The sequence below is a fragment of the Lates calcarifer genome, linkage group LG20 (assembly GCF_001640805.2).
Source record: "Lates calcarifer isolate ASB-BC8 linkage group LG20, TLL_Latcal_v3, whole genome shotgun sequence".
NCBI classification, from domain to species: domain Eukaryota; kingdom Metazoa; phylum Chordata; class Actinopteri; family Centropomidae; genus Lates; species Lates calcarifer.
This window is the reverse complement of record NC_066852.1, coordinates 14,128,988-14,143,899: the sequence shown is the minus strand read 5'-3', so window position 1 is coordinate 14,143,899 and position 14,912 is coordinate 14,128,988. Positions and strand designations below refer to the sequence as shown.

The following is a 14,912-nucleotide window of genomic DNA, read 5'->3' as shown; positions in this document are numbered from 1 at the left end:
GGCAAAGAGAGAGAGAGAGAGAGTAAGAGAGAGTAAGAGAGAGAGTAGATGATGATGAAATTCAAGTGTAAGACACATTTTTAAAACATACCATGACCTGCAATTTGTATGAAATGCTGTTTCTTCATGTTAAACATGTTAACTTATCTTGTTAGCAAAATGTGACCATTGTAAAATTACATCATTGTGAATTCACTGTGTTTTTTTTGATCCCCAAAGATTCCAAAGTCCCAAAGCTTTATGAACAGTAGACAGATTAATGCAAGCAAAACATTACATCAATATTTGTGGCTTGGGGAGGGTCACTTGTGTTCAGATAACATACCTGAAATCCTAATTCATGTCAGTCTGAGCTCACTCCCTGAATTTCCTGGACACAGAAAGATATGTATATGTACATGTCTGTATCCAAAAATGAAAATCAAATAATATGCATTTCTTTATGAATCTACAAAAAGCAACACACAACACAGTTGTGTACAAAGTATATAATCAAGTGTATTTTCATCTTTATCCACGTTCTGTACACATATTAAGATCCATTTCACATGAACACTATACAATAGCAATGAGTGAGGAATGGAATATTTTCTGAGTGCTGAGCAGCTCATGTTGAATGGCACTTTCATAAAAAAATTAACAGGAAATTCACAGCATGAATAAGTAAATGTAGACGTAACTCAACAGAGAAAATGGCTTTATATTATCAGATCCATTGAGTAACAGATTCAGCACATATAAAATGCACAATGCAACAAAACAAAACATTTGTTTGTTCCATCCTTGTGTTTTATCTGCATAATTTGAACTGTAAATAATGCAAAAAACCCAAAAGATATTTGCAGCTATCAGAGGAAAGTGTGCTTCTTCTCTGGATTTAAGTAAAAGGCAATCTAAAATGTAACGTGTTAAGAGGAGTGGTAACAAGATACATCGAAATATCAGAGAAATATCAATACAATTCACAAACCTTCAATTATTCATCTCATAGAATAGTCTTTTAGTAACTGATAGAAAAAAAACAATACATGTTTGGCTGCTTTACAAGGAATATCTATGTCTCAAAGATATGTTTACATTTTTCTGTGTGCTTTTGAATTATCCCATGACAGTTTTGAGGAAGGGAAAGATCAAGAGTGAGCCAGCCTCTGGTGGGCTGGGTTGGTTCTCCCTTTTCCAAGAAGCAATCAGGAAAAAAAACCAAAACAAAACAAAACAAAAAAAAAACTGTGATTCCATGTTCCCGAAAATTCCTGTGAAGTTTGGAGCTGCAGCAGTTTTGATGTCATCGTGAAAGAAGCTGTCGTGGGGAAGTGGGGAGGGCGCTGAGCAGACGTTTATTCTTCTTCATACCTGTTCCCCTGCGTAGACAACGCTTTTTCAATCTGCTAACCTCTATATGTACATACAAGCAATGTTTACAGAGAAACACCTTCACTGGTGTAGACTGACTTGTTCACAATTACCCCTACTTAGAATGGCATGGCACATTGACTGTGATGTCTCACATACATAATGTTTCTGATTCATCATACTGTAAGGTTCGCTGGCGGGAGAGTATGTTGAGTGATTTAATAACAATCCCTTTAAATTTGCTTTATTTGTCACCAGAGAGCTAAACATCATGCTTCATTTATGATACTGCACCAGCAACATAATACCATTTCTTGTGAACAGAGGCAGGGGTGACTGGGGAGTTTTAAAACCACATAACATGACATGGAGGCTGCAGAGATGATGTCTTATTCAAATAAAGGCTTTCTTTTTAACTGTGGTCAGAATTGCCGGGGTGTTCTCTGCTCATCTACCATAGAAATTCAATAACTGGCCTGTTCTGCCTCATATATCATAATGGGGACATTGAGAGTCGAGATAGAGCATTACAAAGAAGTACAAAGAAAACATTTAGGCAAATCTGTCCGGATGTTCTCAGCACTTTTCTTCACTGTATCATATCCATGCTATATACAAAGCCAAAGTGGATATGCTTCTTCCAGCTTGTTAAAAACATAAAAAAAATGACACACTTAACAAAGAATCGGTGAATGCAGACTGAGCGCACGCTGCGACACAGAGGATGAGTCAGATCTCATGTCATAGATGAAGATTTCATCACTGATAGGAACAGGGCAACCTTGACTCTTGAGAAAAATGTACCTGTCAAAAAGCAAGATACAGTTGCTTTGCGCAGTTATGTTTTTTTTTTGTGTGTGTGTGGCCTGTGAAATTTCACTGATGGTCAACCGGACAAAATAGGATAACGAAATGAAAGCACTTTCTCTCATCCTCTTGTCTCAGTCCCGGACTTGCCTACTCTCTCCCTCTCTGTGTTCTCAGACGTAGTATTCTTTGTCTTTGTTCTTTTTGCCCTTTGTGATTGCCTTGGCCACAGAGGCCGTTGCCGTGTTTTTGTCCTTGACCACTGCTCCGTTGCCCTCCACAGTGGAATTGTTGGCAAAATTGTGGCTCTGGTCTGTCTGGTAGGAGCCCTCGTCCCGGTTGCGATACTTGTACATGGCATAGAGGAGGATAAGAATACAGAGAGCAGCAGCAGCCACAATACCAACCACCATCCCCGTGGTGCTACTGGACTCCCTGATCACCTCCACGGCACCGGGTTGGCTCTTTTCATCAGAGGCTGTGGGGCTGGCTGTGGGCACATGGGGAAAATTGGGGGGGTAAGTTAGTCCTGGTGTGTTTCGGGAGGATGGAGGAGCAGGGGGCAGAAGCACCTGGTCACGGGTGTTCATTTTGCCTGCAGGGATGTGGAGCTGGTCAGGGTTGGTGGTGGGAACATAAGGAGGTAGGGGGCGGGGTTTCTGGACTCCACCCTCACCAGCGGCGGGAGGTGGAGGAAGGACTGTCCTGTCAGTGACCATGGGGGAGTTATTATTGTAAAAGTCCTCGTCATCTGATTCCGTCATCTCCCCAGAGCCGAAGGCCGAGACCTCCACAGGGTCACCACAGTCCTCCTGGTCCGGGGGGCAGGAAGGGTGAGGGGGGAGTATCAGGGACTCTTTGGTGGTTTCGAGTGGGGATAGGAGGGTAGGGGGAGGAGGGATGACGGGATAACGGGTGGCGATGGATGGGGGCTCAAGGGAGTCCACTGTTATAATAGGCAACACTAATTCACCTCCTAGAAAGGAAACAGAAAAGGTAGGGGATCCTAAATTAGAACAGCATCAAAACTAAAATTCTGGCTGAGCAGTTGTTTCTCATTAAAGTAGAGCCACAATCTGCTCATTATGTAGAATATTACTGAGGAATTAAACTAATATTAGCTGGCTTATCAGTGATATTATTAATAGTGATCACACATATTATGCTGATTTCTTTAATATGAGGTTATTTACATCATCATTTGGCACATGAAGAGAAAAACAAATTAAAACCACCGTGATGCTGAGTGATTGTGTACAGTTCCTGATTCCTATGTGGAGTCAATGTGTGTGTGTGTGCAGACCTGAATTCTTAATTTAATGAAAATTATAATACAATAAAGCAAAAACATAAAAGAGCTCACATGTAGACACAAACATACAAGGTGACCCATGAAAGGCGGCAGCTGAATGAGAGCACATAACACACAAAAAGAACAGTAAATTAAATTGCCATGCTACTGTATGCACATCTGTAGGCAGGGGGTGAGGAGGGTGACAAGAGAGATCACAGACAGGTTATTTTATTTAGGAATCACACGTGTGGAATACTGTGGCTTACTAAACGCAGCTGCTGTGCCCTGTATATCTTTAATTATCACTTGGATATAGATTCCACACCAAATAAATCCATTTAAATTTACAGCATATGAGCTCTCACGCCATGTATCGACATTTTACTTTGATCTGACTCTGATGTGAGAGTGTCTTGCTGTTATGACGGAACGCGTCAGTCTGAGCAGTTTGGTTATTTATGGCAGCTAGGGCCGCTTTCATCACTATTTGAGTCACACATTGCAAGGGCCAGTCAACAACAAACAATTCTGATAAGGTCATATTAATAATTGAGGCAGCCATAATAAGGGCAGACTCCCTCTCAAGTTCCACAGCTTGTTTCTGTCACAAGCCTGATCTGCTGTCTACTGTCACCCACTCTTAATGACTGCAGTTCGCTCCATTAAGATTTTCTCCCATCCAATTTAGTGAGTTACAGGCAATGACTCAGGAGCTCATATACAGGTTGAATTGACACTAGTTGAGTCTGTAACAACTATCCAAATGAGGACAGCTGTTTGACAGAGCCCCTGAATAAATTAGTGTAAGATTGCTGCAGAAACATAAAACAGTGGAAAGGGAGAATTGAGAATTTTAAAACAACACTGAAGTCTGAAGTTGGCAGATTTGATCTACTATCTTAAGTAAATCTAACATTAATAGTAGTCGGATAAGAGCTGTACTCCCATCATCTTTGCTATGGGTGACCCACCTGTTCCTGGTTCACACTCCTCCAGGTCCTCATCATCACTCGGACACTCTGCTGATGCCACCAAAATGTCATCAGAGTTCTGCGGCTGAGAGGAAAATAAAGAAAATATGCTGTTTGTAAACATTCCACATATTCCCGTCATCTAGATTTCCCTTTTTTACGAGCATGTTTGCTGGCTTACTGTGTGCCGTTTGTTGCTGTAGCGCTGTATCACTTTAGCGGTTTAGCTTGGAGCACTAGTGAGACGACAAGTCTAAAATGTGCCAATATGTATATTTTTTTCTTTTTATCCTTTATACCTTGTCTGACTTCATGTGTTTACTAACAAAATAAGAGCACTACTGATGGGGAGTAGGCTAAATGTTGCCCATGTTTTCATTTAATTCAATATGATTTGCTTTTTGTCCAATTCTTTTATATCAAATTTGCAAAGACAAAATCTCACATGCTGCATCAGGGCTTCAATATGTCAAAATTGGATTTCTGGATGCACAGTGACTCAGAATACCTGAGCAGAGCAGGGGAACGGATGGTCCACTAATGGATTACTGAATTAATACTTAATATTGAAAATACAGAGAAGACTATTTCAGGGAAACTGGACAAGAGGAATGTAATGAAAAATGCACTCTGTATTTTTATTAGGAGAGGCAGGGGCTTTCTTTGAAACCTCAGGACTCCAAGTACTGCTGAAATCCTTCCAATTTGGCAGGTCTGCTACATTTGGATTAAAATCAACTCATTTGAAATGGTGGTTGGTATTGCTCACCAGTCTGGATGCAGCATTGTCACTGCTCTATGCGTAAAAATCTCTTCTTCAATATAAAGCCTTTTTTTTTTTTCCATAGCTGTACTAGTTCAAAAATATATTGAAGCATGAATCCAAACACACTTGGAAATTAAATGAATTATGTGAGGAATTCAAAATTATTAACAGTACTTGATAGATTTATGCAGCGTATGTAACAACAATATATTCTAATTATAATCTAATTATAGCATGTTATATACAGCTGGTGTATCATAAAGACTTTTGTTGTATACCCAGAGAGACTCTTGTGTGGTATGTTTTGATGTCAAGCTTTAACAGTAACTTCTGTTGTGATTACCAATAGAATGACCAGAATAATTTTCCTTCTGAGGAGTGTTCATATTCAACTGAACCCTTGCACAATATACACAGTTCACCTTTCTCTGAGACTCAGCACTTCAAATCTGTACCATCTTATAAATCAGAAAAAGAAGCCAATTTAAGGATTTTTATTGTTTTCCTTTCAATAAAAATTTTCCAATGTTAATAAAAAAGTAGGGCTCTCTTTTAGCTTTTGCAAAGGTAAGTGCCATCTCTATTGCATGTGCAGAACTGATATACTGATGTAACAAGATGTACTGTCTGCATGTCAGTTAATTATGTGGTTCTATACTAATCATAATGTTGGACATTTGAGGAAAATGACAAGTGAGTTGATAAATTAAAGCTGAATTAAGAACGCTCTCAAATATATTAACACACATTTCCAAAAAAAAAAAAAAAAAAAGAAAAAAAAAAAAGTTAATGGAATGACCAAATGTGCATTTAAGTGGTTAGATATATTTCTTGACAGATGATACTGTTTTATTAATTTCCTCTTTGATTGCAAATTACACATTTCCTGTCTAGTAGTAGTGTAAAGCTATTGACCCGAGCCATTTAACCTCCAACTGTCAATAAATTAACATCCACTTTTCTTCAAATATCCCTTTACACATGTCTTACCTTTGAGATGCTCTCCCTCAAGCTGGGTGACCGCTGCCTGCGGGTGGTGGTGGTAGCCATAGTTGTAGTGGTTTCCATGATTGTGGTAGACATGTCGGACACTGCCAGCGGGGTGGCAGAGGTGGTGTCGGTGGTCAGCACAGAGAGCGAGTCCCCGACCAGACGCAAGTTCCCCTCCACCTGAACGCTGGGATCATTTTCCGCTGCCAGTTTGAGCACCTGGAGACCGTTGTAATACAGCCCTGAAATCTGACCCTGGAAGGGCCGACCCTTGTCGTGACCGCCAATTTTAATGGCTGCCTGGCTGTTAAAGATGGTCAATTGTCTCCCTGAAGTCAGACAGAGACATAGAGAGAAAGATGGAAAAAGGGAGAGAATGGTATAGCAGACACAGAGATGTCATATGGGAGAGTTTGCACAGGATCATCATTTGAACCAGGTGGGCTTTGGTGATCATAACATTAATAGTTAGGAATTTATTTAAAACTTGATTTAGATATTAACTTTAAAAGGGCAATGTTAATTAGCAGCAAGTTTATCATTTAGACTTAACGCATGCAGGTTACAATCATCATGGGAGGCTTAAAGTCTATTTAGGTGCCTATTTAAATGTTTTGATATAACAGATTTTGAATTATGACTTGAGTTAGCAAGCGGTCTGTGGGGAAAAAAGGACAGATGTTTTTCCAGGATATTTATTTATCTCTTAATTCCAGAATAGATGGTGCAGGGAAGCGTGTCTTATGACTTCTTTTTACAGAGATGGGCGATTTCTTAAAATGGCAGTCTTAATATACTTTAGACTGTGTGTTAAATGTTAAATGACAATAACACCCCTCCCTCTGCTGACTTCATCAGCCATTAGGCCATTAAAACATGCTCTTCTCTGGGTTCCCCCTAGTCCTATTGTTTCACCTCCTTGAAGGGGCAATGATATCTAGCAGCACCATTGTCAGCAGCTTCACTGATAAGCAGTGTTACATCAGAGGAGGAGGACTGCAGTAATGGGCCCATCTCGGGAGAATACTTATTAGCAAAGTTAATGGCTGCAAACAGTGATCTACTCTAACAGCCTGTCAGGGCTGTTTTGTCGCAGCAGAAAACTTCAGCCTGGGAGTGTGACGTGGTCGCTGTAGTACAAGGTAAGGCCATACAAGGTTGCAGGGAACAAGAAAAAGTGAATAGAATTTGGGTTCATTTGGCATGATGACATCCAGGAGATGTGGTTTAGGATTTTCAGTTTAGGAGGAATGAGACCTGGTCAATTTATGGCACATGTTAGTTTCTCTGGTGTTAATGTAAATGTTACACAGCATTTTAGCATTTTTTATGTTGAATAATTACACACAGCATCTAATTACACACAGTGGTTAAGAGGGACGATAGAGGGTTAGACAAGGGTTATGTGTTTTTAGTTAATTGGTTTAAAATCTTTGTTAAGGTGCAGCTTTTCCACAAGGTGTAAGGATGACAAAGAATAAATGGCTACAGTATACTCCTTTGCTTTGACACTTATTTTGAATTCCACTCGAAACTACATTTGTGGTCATCAAAATTCACAGCAAAATACAAGTTCCAATTAAAATGGAGGTATACATCTGGGTACCTCAGTCCTTGTCACCCTTTTCTTCTGGCACTGCACCTCTCATGGGGAAAGGTTATTTAGTAGTTATTTCAAGGATTCATTAATTAATCAATTAATTTTTACCTTTATCGAGTAGCCACTCGTCAACTACCCGACCAAGTCTGTATGGGATTCTTTGTCTAGCAATAGCCAGTCGTTCATTATCATAGTGTCCTTCAAAGAATTTGGAGAGACAGATTAAAGGTTAAAGTCTGCAAGCTGAAAGATCACATGGTTAGAAACAGTGTTATAATAGCTAACAGGTTTAACAAGTTATCAATTTTAACCCAGCTGTGAGTTAAAAGAAACTTGTGCTTTACGCAGTGTTATTCTAGTTATTACAGCGTTAAAGCTAATTAGAGTCATGTTTAGGCTATTTATAATGTGCTACACTAGTTAGTGGTATTTAGCTAATTTTTTTAAGCAAAGCATAATCGTAATTACCAATTACAGTAGAATGTAAAAGAATTTTATGTACTATATAAAATAGAGGGTAATTCAGGTAAACATAAAAAAAAGCATTAGAAAGCAGGCACTGCAACAGATACGATGAGGAAAACAATAAGTGCATTTAGACAATCATACACATTCAGTAGTTAAAGCAGAAACAGATATTAGCCTTAAAATTTGACTGGAATCATAATAGAGAGCCAAAGTCTCACCCCACTCCTGTTCCACTGTGTGTATGTGTGTGTGTGTGTGTGTGTGTGTACATGACGGTTTAGACTGTATTAACCAGTCCAGTATGGGATTTAACTCTAACATCAAAACCTAATTCTTTTTTTTTTTTTTTTTTTTTTTAAAGATGCATGAATAAATCTTTTATCTTTTATGTAGAACTACATTGTGGAATCAGGGCTAATAGGACAAAAACTGCTCTCAAGTGGGATGGGACTTCAGCTCTTCAACACATGCAAACACAGAAGAGTAATTTATCCAATGAAAACCACTACAGGAAATACATGATACAAACTTCAACAGTGTGAACTGTCATTTTCTGGAGGACAACAGAGCCATAAAAAATACTCTTTATTTAGACTGGTGCTGATTTAGCACTGAAGAATTTCTATTAATCATCAGCCACAAGGTTTCTATAACTTTTACATTCTTGTTGACATAGACTTTGTTCAGAACAGGTAATCTGGAAACATGTTTAAACTACGTATGAATAAAAATGTAAACAGGGGTTTGAAGTCAACCATGTTGTTTGACATGGGATAGTGTGAATGGATAAAAAGGATTAGGATTACAGCACAACATGGAAAAGGCGGCACAGTGCACAACAGCTTACCTAGACTATGTTTTTTTCTGTAGCCTTAAATATACAGCAGGTTTTGAAGTAGCACAAGCAGTGCCCCTGTATTCTTGCCTTACACATATTAGAAGACACTGTATATTATGTTCTATTTCATGTTGTTTGATGTCCATTTGAAGCCAAAAAATTCCTAATTGTTTTTACTACAAGAATAACCTTCTTTATGATTGCTGCTATGTGTCCTAGTCATTTAACACTGGAAAAGTTTCAAAAAGCAATGATTACTGAGTGGGATCTCTAAGAGTCTATACACTACATGCAAACGCAAAACACAATTTTGATTTATGTACAACGGTGGTATACAGCGTGTGTGCTTTGAGCACCAGCTGGAAGCGGAGAGAGGGGATTCGGTTTCATCCTGCTGTGCCAGCTGGTGCACCTGTTCTGAATAAGGTTAATTGGTTGATTGGTTCAAAACAGGTTAAAGCACAGCCAGTCGTGATCACATTATGTATTCTTTTTTTTTTTTTTTTTTTACTTTTTGCTCTATGGTTATATTAAATACACATGTGCTTATCTTAGTGACATTTGAAACTTTCCAATGGTGAAAATCTGTGTCTTAGTAAATGGATAGACTTTCTGCAAAACAGCAGGATGTATCTTTTCCTTGCGTATTTGTAGATGCTTCTTGTTGTCTGTTTGCCTTTGTGCCTATGCAGATCCATGATTTTATGACTTGGTCATTATAGAGCCCTTTAATTGACAGAATGTAGTATGAATTTGGTCAAGTGCATTTGTTTATATAGAAAAAAATATCTTTACATGATGTTGTCAGTCAGTGTTCACCAGAAGGCAGATGAATAGTACCTATATGCAAGATCACTACAAAATTGTTTATGTCAACAGGAATGTATCAGCTGAATCAATAACAACATATTCACCCTGGTTAGTCAACACTGTCTCTTTAGACTTGGACCAGGGCTTTGTGGATTAGCAACAAATAAATGAATATTATATTAGTATTATATAGTATTTGAGCATATAGAAAACCCACTTGGGCTACATATGCATACCCTTAACATATGCATGAAAAAGACAATTTCAGAGGAAGGATGAGGAAAGACATTTGCTGCTTTAATTTACTGGAAATTGAGGTGCTTCATCCTTGCCCTCCTCTCTCTCAAACTGACTAGAAAAACAACAGTGGCTGAATAAAATTCTTTCATTGCTAGATATCCTTTGCAGCTTGAGGCAAATGCATCAATTTCAGATTATCATATTGTTTTTGCAATATGGCATGTCCAGTTGTATGTGTGTGGCAATTTAGGAGATAGCTTGTAGAGAGATGAAACAACTAGACAGGAAAGCTGATTATTATTATTATTATTATTTTTTGCAAACAGTACATTTCACAACTGCACATTTGAAGGTTTATGTTTGATAGGCAGACATGCAATCCTCTCTTGCTAATCCAGATGCTGCATGCCATCTCTCTATAAATCATTGTCCCATAAGTCTTACCTGGTGGGTAACGCTCAATGACTGGATGGTTGTCCACCTGGAGAGTGGCATTGCCACCGCTGCGTGTGAAGCGTACAACATGGTACTTGCCGTCATTTACTACGACAGCAGGCTCATCGATGGTGATGTCATCTGTCCCCACATTGAAGATGACACTGATTTTTCCTTGATCCTGTTGGCGAAAGGCAGAGAATGAATGTCATGCTAAAAAAAATAAGAAAAGTAGTAAATTGAAAATATTTCATATCCTGTTCATTTGAAATGTGCACAAAATGAGTTACCATCTACTTCAGGGTTGTTGAGCCAGAAACGGTGAAATCATATCTTTTGTGACATGGACAGTATGTTTAGTTCTTTCTTTAGGGTTCAGCAGCCCCTCCCCCCTGCAGCCAGCACAGGTTTCCTGATGTGGATCACTCTTGACAGAATCCTGCTGTTTCTTTTTTGGTTGACCAACTTCTCTCCCTGTCAGCCTTTCCGTGCTCCTGCCAACCTTCCTCAAAGGTCAAAGCTGTTTCTCAAGCCAGCCTTTGGGTGGCACTAATAAGAAACACTGGAAACAAACTGTGTGGGGTCTCTGCATGCCTGTCTGGCCTTTGCACATTTGCTGCCTTCATTCTCAATTTGACACAAGGTCAAAATGCTAATGCTGTTATAAGAAACGTTTGTGAGAAACAGCACACGACTCTGCAGGAGTACACAACATTACACTTCACAGTTTTATATTGCAATAACCTTTGTAACTGTGATGAATACACAAAAAACATGAAAATCCTACAATGAGGCAGGTTAGTCAGTCATTATAAAATTCAGCCTGAAGGTTCAGTGTAGTAGCACAAGTTGGCAATGTCATGTTTTAGTTCTTATTAAACGGACTGTGAAAAGATGTTCATTCAAACAACCTTGATTCCGGCAGCTGGTTGCACTATGTCACATCTTCAACCGGAGAGGAACTAAACAGTGAAATTGGCTGTGGTGGTGTTTTATTGAGATGAAATCCTACATGGCACACAATGTGCATGATGTAAATATTTTCTGCACTGTGTCTTGCATTGCATTCAGAGTCCTTGGCTTTAATGTCAGAACTGACTTCCAAAGCTTACTCCTTGATACGCACCACTTAATATTACTGATTGCTCTCTATTTCTCGTAACTCCAGTATTGCCTCAGTCATTCAAAGACCAGAAATTCAAATATGTAGACAGAAATACTTCTTTTCTTGCCTTGATGGTGGCTGCTATTGTGTGATGTAAAACCTGTCTCAGAGCTTTACTCTCACCCCCTAATCATATGTAAAATCCTTCTAGAAACCTTTTCAATTTGAAGTAATTATTCATGCTGACACTGCTGGCATTAAGTACTGAAGTGTTAAGTGTCCTCAGAGACCTTGAACGTCCCATTAATAATATAATTTTAAGCTTGAGAAATCAACATTCAGCTTACTTTCTTATAAAGGAGCTCTGTCTCCAAACATAATGTAGGTCAGCAGCAGGTCTAGGGCTCATTGGACTCTTATCTTTCTCAATTGAAATCATTTAAAAGTTGTCATGAACCCAGGAAGAGGCAACTGCATGCGACAGATTTTATGATGCATGAACTACAGCTGGATAATCAAATTCACACACATGAGTCAAAAAGAAGATGAAACCCCTTCATGACAAATGTCAACCCACTCACAGTTACTCACTATGAACATGTGAGCTAATTAAAGTCAGTGTTACTGTAGGTTTGCGGGAATTAGCAGGGTGTTAGGCCTCACTGTAAAAGAACTACCCAGTCACACTTTTGTTTTAATGCATAGACATACCATATTATCGCCATTGTATACATAATTTATATTCTTTACATTTTCTGTAACAAATATCTCTTATATTCCTTGTTTACTTATATTCTGCTCACGAGAAGCTATTTGGCTGCTCATGGTTTCATTACACTTCCCAAGAAGCAAAATGATGAGTATTCATTAGGCAACTACAGGGCAGTGTGGCCTCAGGTCAAATTAAGCCCAAGTCCTGTGGACAACAATTAACATCTCCAGGGCCAGAAAAAGTCTGCCAGGGGCTTCATATGGCCCCAACAAAAGAATTGCTTCTATTTTGCAAACTCACATCTTTGAACACAAAACAGCCCCAAAGCACCTTTTGACAGCTGGCAAAGCAACACTACTGCACCTCATTTTGGCCTTTCCAGTTCATTTTATCTTGTTTTTTTTTTGTTTTTTTTTTGAGAGGCTTCTTAATGCCTGTGTGTTTGGATACGAAGCCAGTCGGGCATATCCTCATGAAAAGCCACGCAGTCTCTCACCTAGCTGTTTTGACATCAGCTCTGTTGGAGAAAGCATTTTCCCTCAAGTACTCCCTGTTCCCACTGGTGCTTTCAGAGAGGGATCTCAATTCTCATCTCAGCTGCTAGTCTCCTCTAATTCATCTGAGAGAAAAAGGACTGATAATCATAAGGACATACAGTATTATTATAAGGAGTTATCTTTGATGGGGTTAGAAATAAAATTCAAAAGGGCTATGGCGCCAATGATTCTCCTATGATAATACACCACTGCCACCTTATACATTTTTAAACAGAGCATAGAGTGGACAGATCATGATTCTTTTATAGGACCAGCATATCTGTCTGCCTCCATCTGTTACCAGCCAACAGTCTGTCTCTGTATTGGATACCTCTGTCGAAGCCTTCTCCTCAGAGGCAGGTGGGAGCTTGCATCAACAGTCATGGGAATTCTGCCTCTTATTATCCCTTCTCCCATAGGAATGATAAAGTATCGCCCCCCCCTCATCATACTCAGCACAGTGATAAGGGCGTATGGCTAACATAAAAGGAAATGTAGTAAGTAAAACAATTGTGGTGGAGTGTGAAACAAGTATATTTTAAGATAGAAATGACAGATCATTATGAATAATGAAAAAACTATAAGTTATTTTCTGATTCCTTTGAACTTTTTTACAGGTTTCCCAAATGATCAAAGGCACCTATTTTCTATCTATCTGAAAAAATCTAGTTATTACAGTAAAATTGATCTGTACAGTCTGTGGAGAAAACTCTGCATTTAAATGATGCTTTTTTAAGTTGTCTAAAATATAATATTCAGTAACCTAGGCACAGATACATCCTCAGATTTGTACCTGACTTATCGATCATAAATTTGAAATGAAGAATCCAAATACCTATGGAGCGTGTGGAGAAGCACAGCAAGAGGGCAGGCTGAGCTCTGCCTTTGAAACTGGCCTCCTGAAATATACACATTCATGGGTTTTGGGTAAAGCATTACCATTCCTATATAGAAAGAAGCAGACATTTATTAAGAAAGACTTTTCTATTGGGATTATAATTCTGGGAGCCAAATTGCTTATGCCACTGCCTAACTGATATATTTTTAAAATGCACAGGAAATAAACTTATGGATCACATCTTCATCTTTCAGTTTAAAGGTCATATGTGTGGTTCAGCATCTCAGCATCTAATTATCGTCATTTTGAACAATGAGTCATTAAAAACATGACCATTTGAAAGTAGTGCTCTCTTGTGAATATGGTGATGGTTTGTTTCTTTTGTACAGGGTAATTGGTCTTTGAAGTTCGTGTATGCACCATCTTCAGCTAACCATGCGGTTTCAGTTAACCATGTCACCATTTTCATGCAGTGTGGACCTGTTCATGGAATTGTCTGTGATTTCAAATTGCAGTTTTAATGAAGCATTTTTAAGCACTGACAATCAGATGCTACATTTGCAGCTGAGGAAACATAATCTTTTCTAAATTATCAGAGGGTGGAAATCCAGTGGTAGACTAATGTCACATTTAATCCTGATTGCTCTTATAGTCATTTCTGCTAATCAAGAGTATTTCAAATGCAATGAAAGTGCTCTGTTCATACCACAGTTATTATGACTTTTAAGGTAGTTTAGTCAGGTAGAGTTTTGGCCTCCTTATTTCATCATTTACACTGCTCATCATATTGTAATTCTGAATAGAAGGCTTCTTATCTGAGGAAGATTATTAGAATTGGATTCTGTTCTAAGGCACCCCATCTGAAAACCCGAAATCCCTGTTGCACATAAAACTCATATATCATTTGTTTCTTTTACTATTTTCACCTCTCCCCTGTGGCTGGTGTTATTTTGACCGGTGTACTGCTTCTCTCTGTCTTCACCTAGTTTTCACAGTCTTCCTCTTCTCTGATGGGCGAGCAGAGGAGGGAAAACGGAACGAGACCAAACGTGGAATTCATAATATCCATAAATAAATTACAAGAACTGACACCTAAGGTCCCTATAAAACAAGAAGGTGTGATATTATGAAGCTTAGAAAGAGCAAGGA

At 38.8% G+C, this 14,912-nt stretch overlaps 1 protein-coding gene across 7 annotated transcripts in view; it reads right to left on the bottom strand.

The window, feature by feature from the left end:
• Nucleotides 1-680: 680 nt before the first annotated feature.
• nrxn2a (neurexin 2a) overlaps nt 681-14,912 on the bottom strand; it is a 114,014-nt gene continuing 99,782 nt past the window's right edge. For 4 of the 7 annotated variants that reach the window (XM_018692014.2, XM_051078527.1, XM_018692017.2 and 1 more), the window contains 5 exons: nt 10,582-10,753; nt 7,890-7,979; nt 6,182-6,510; nt 4,426-4,510; nt 681-3,136 (listed from right to left, as the gene is read on the bottom strand). In XM_018692014.2, coding sequence (XP_018547530.1) covers nt 2,334-3,136; nt 4,426-4,510; nt 6,182-6,510; nt 7,890-7,979; nt 10,582-10,753 — 1,479 coding nt within the window. In that variant the 3' untranslated portion in view covers nt 681-2,333. The remainder of the gene's footprint in view (nt 3,137-4,425; nt 4,511-6,181; nt 6,511-7,889; nt 7,980-10,581; nt 10,754-14,912) is intronic. The other 3 variants (XM_051078528.1, XM_018692020.2, XM_018692022.2) reach the window with 1 other exon arrangement.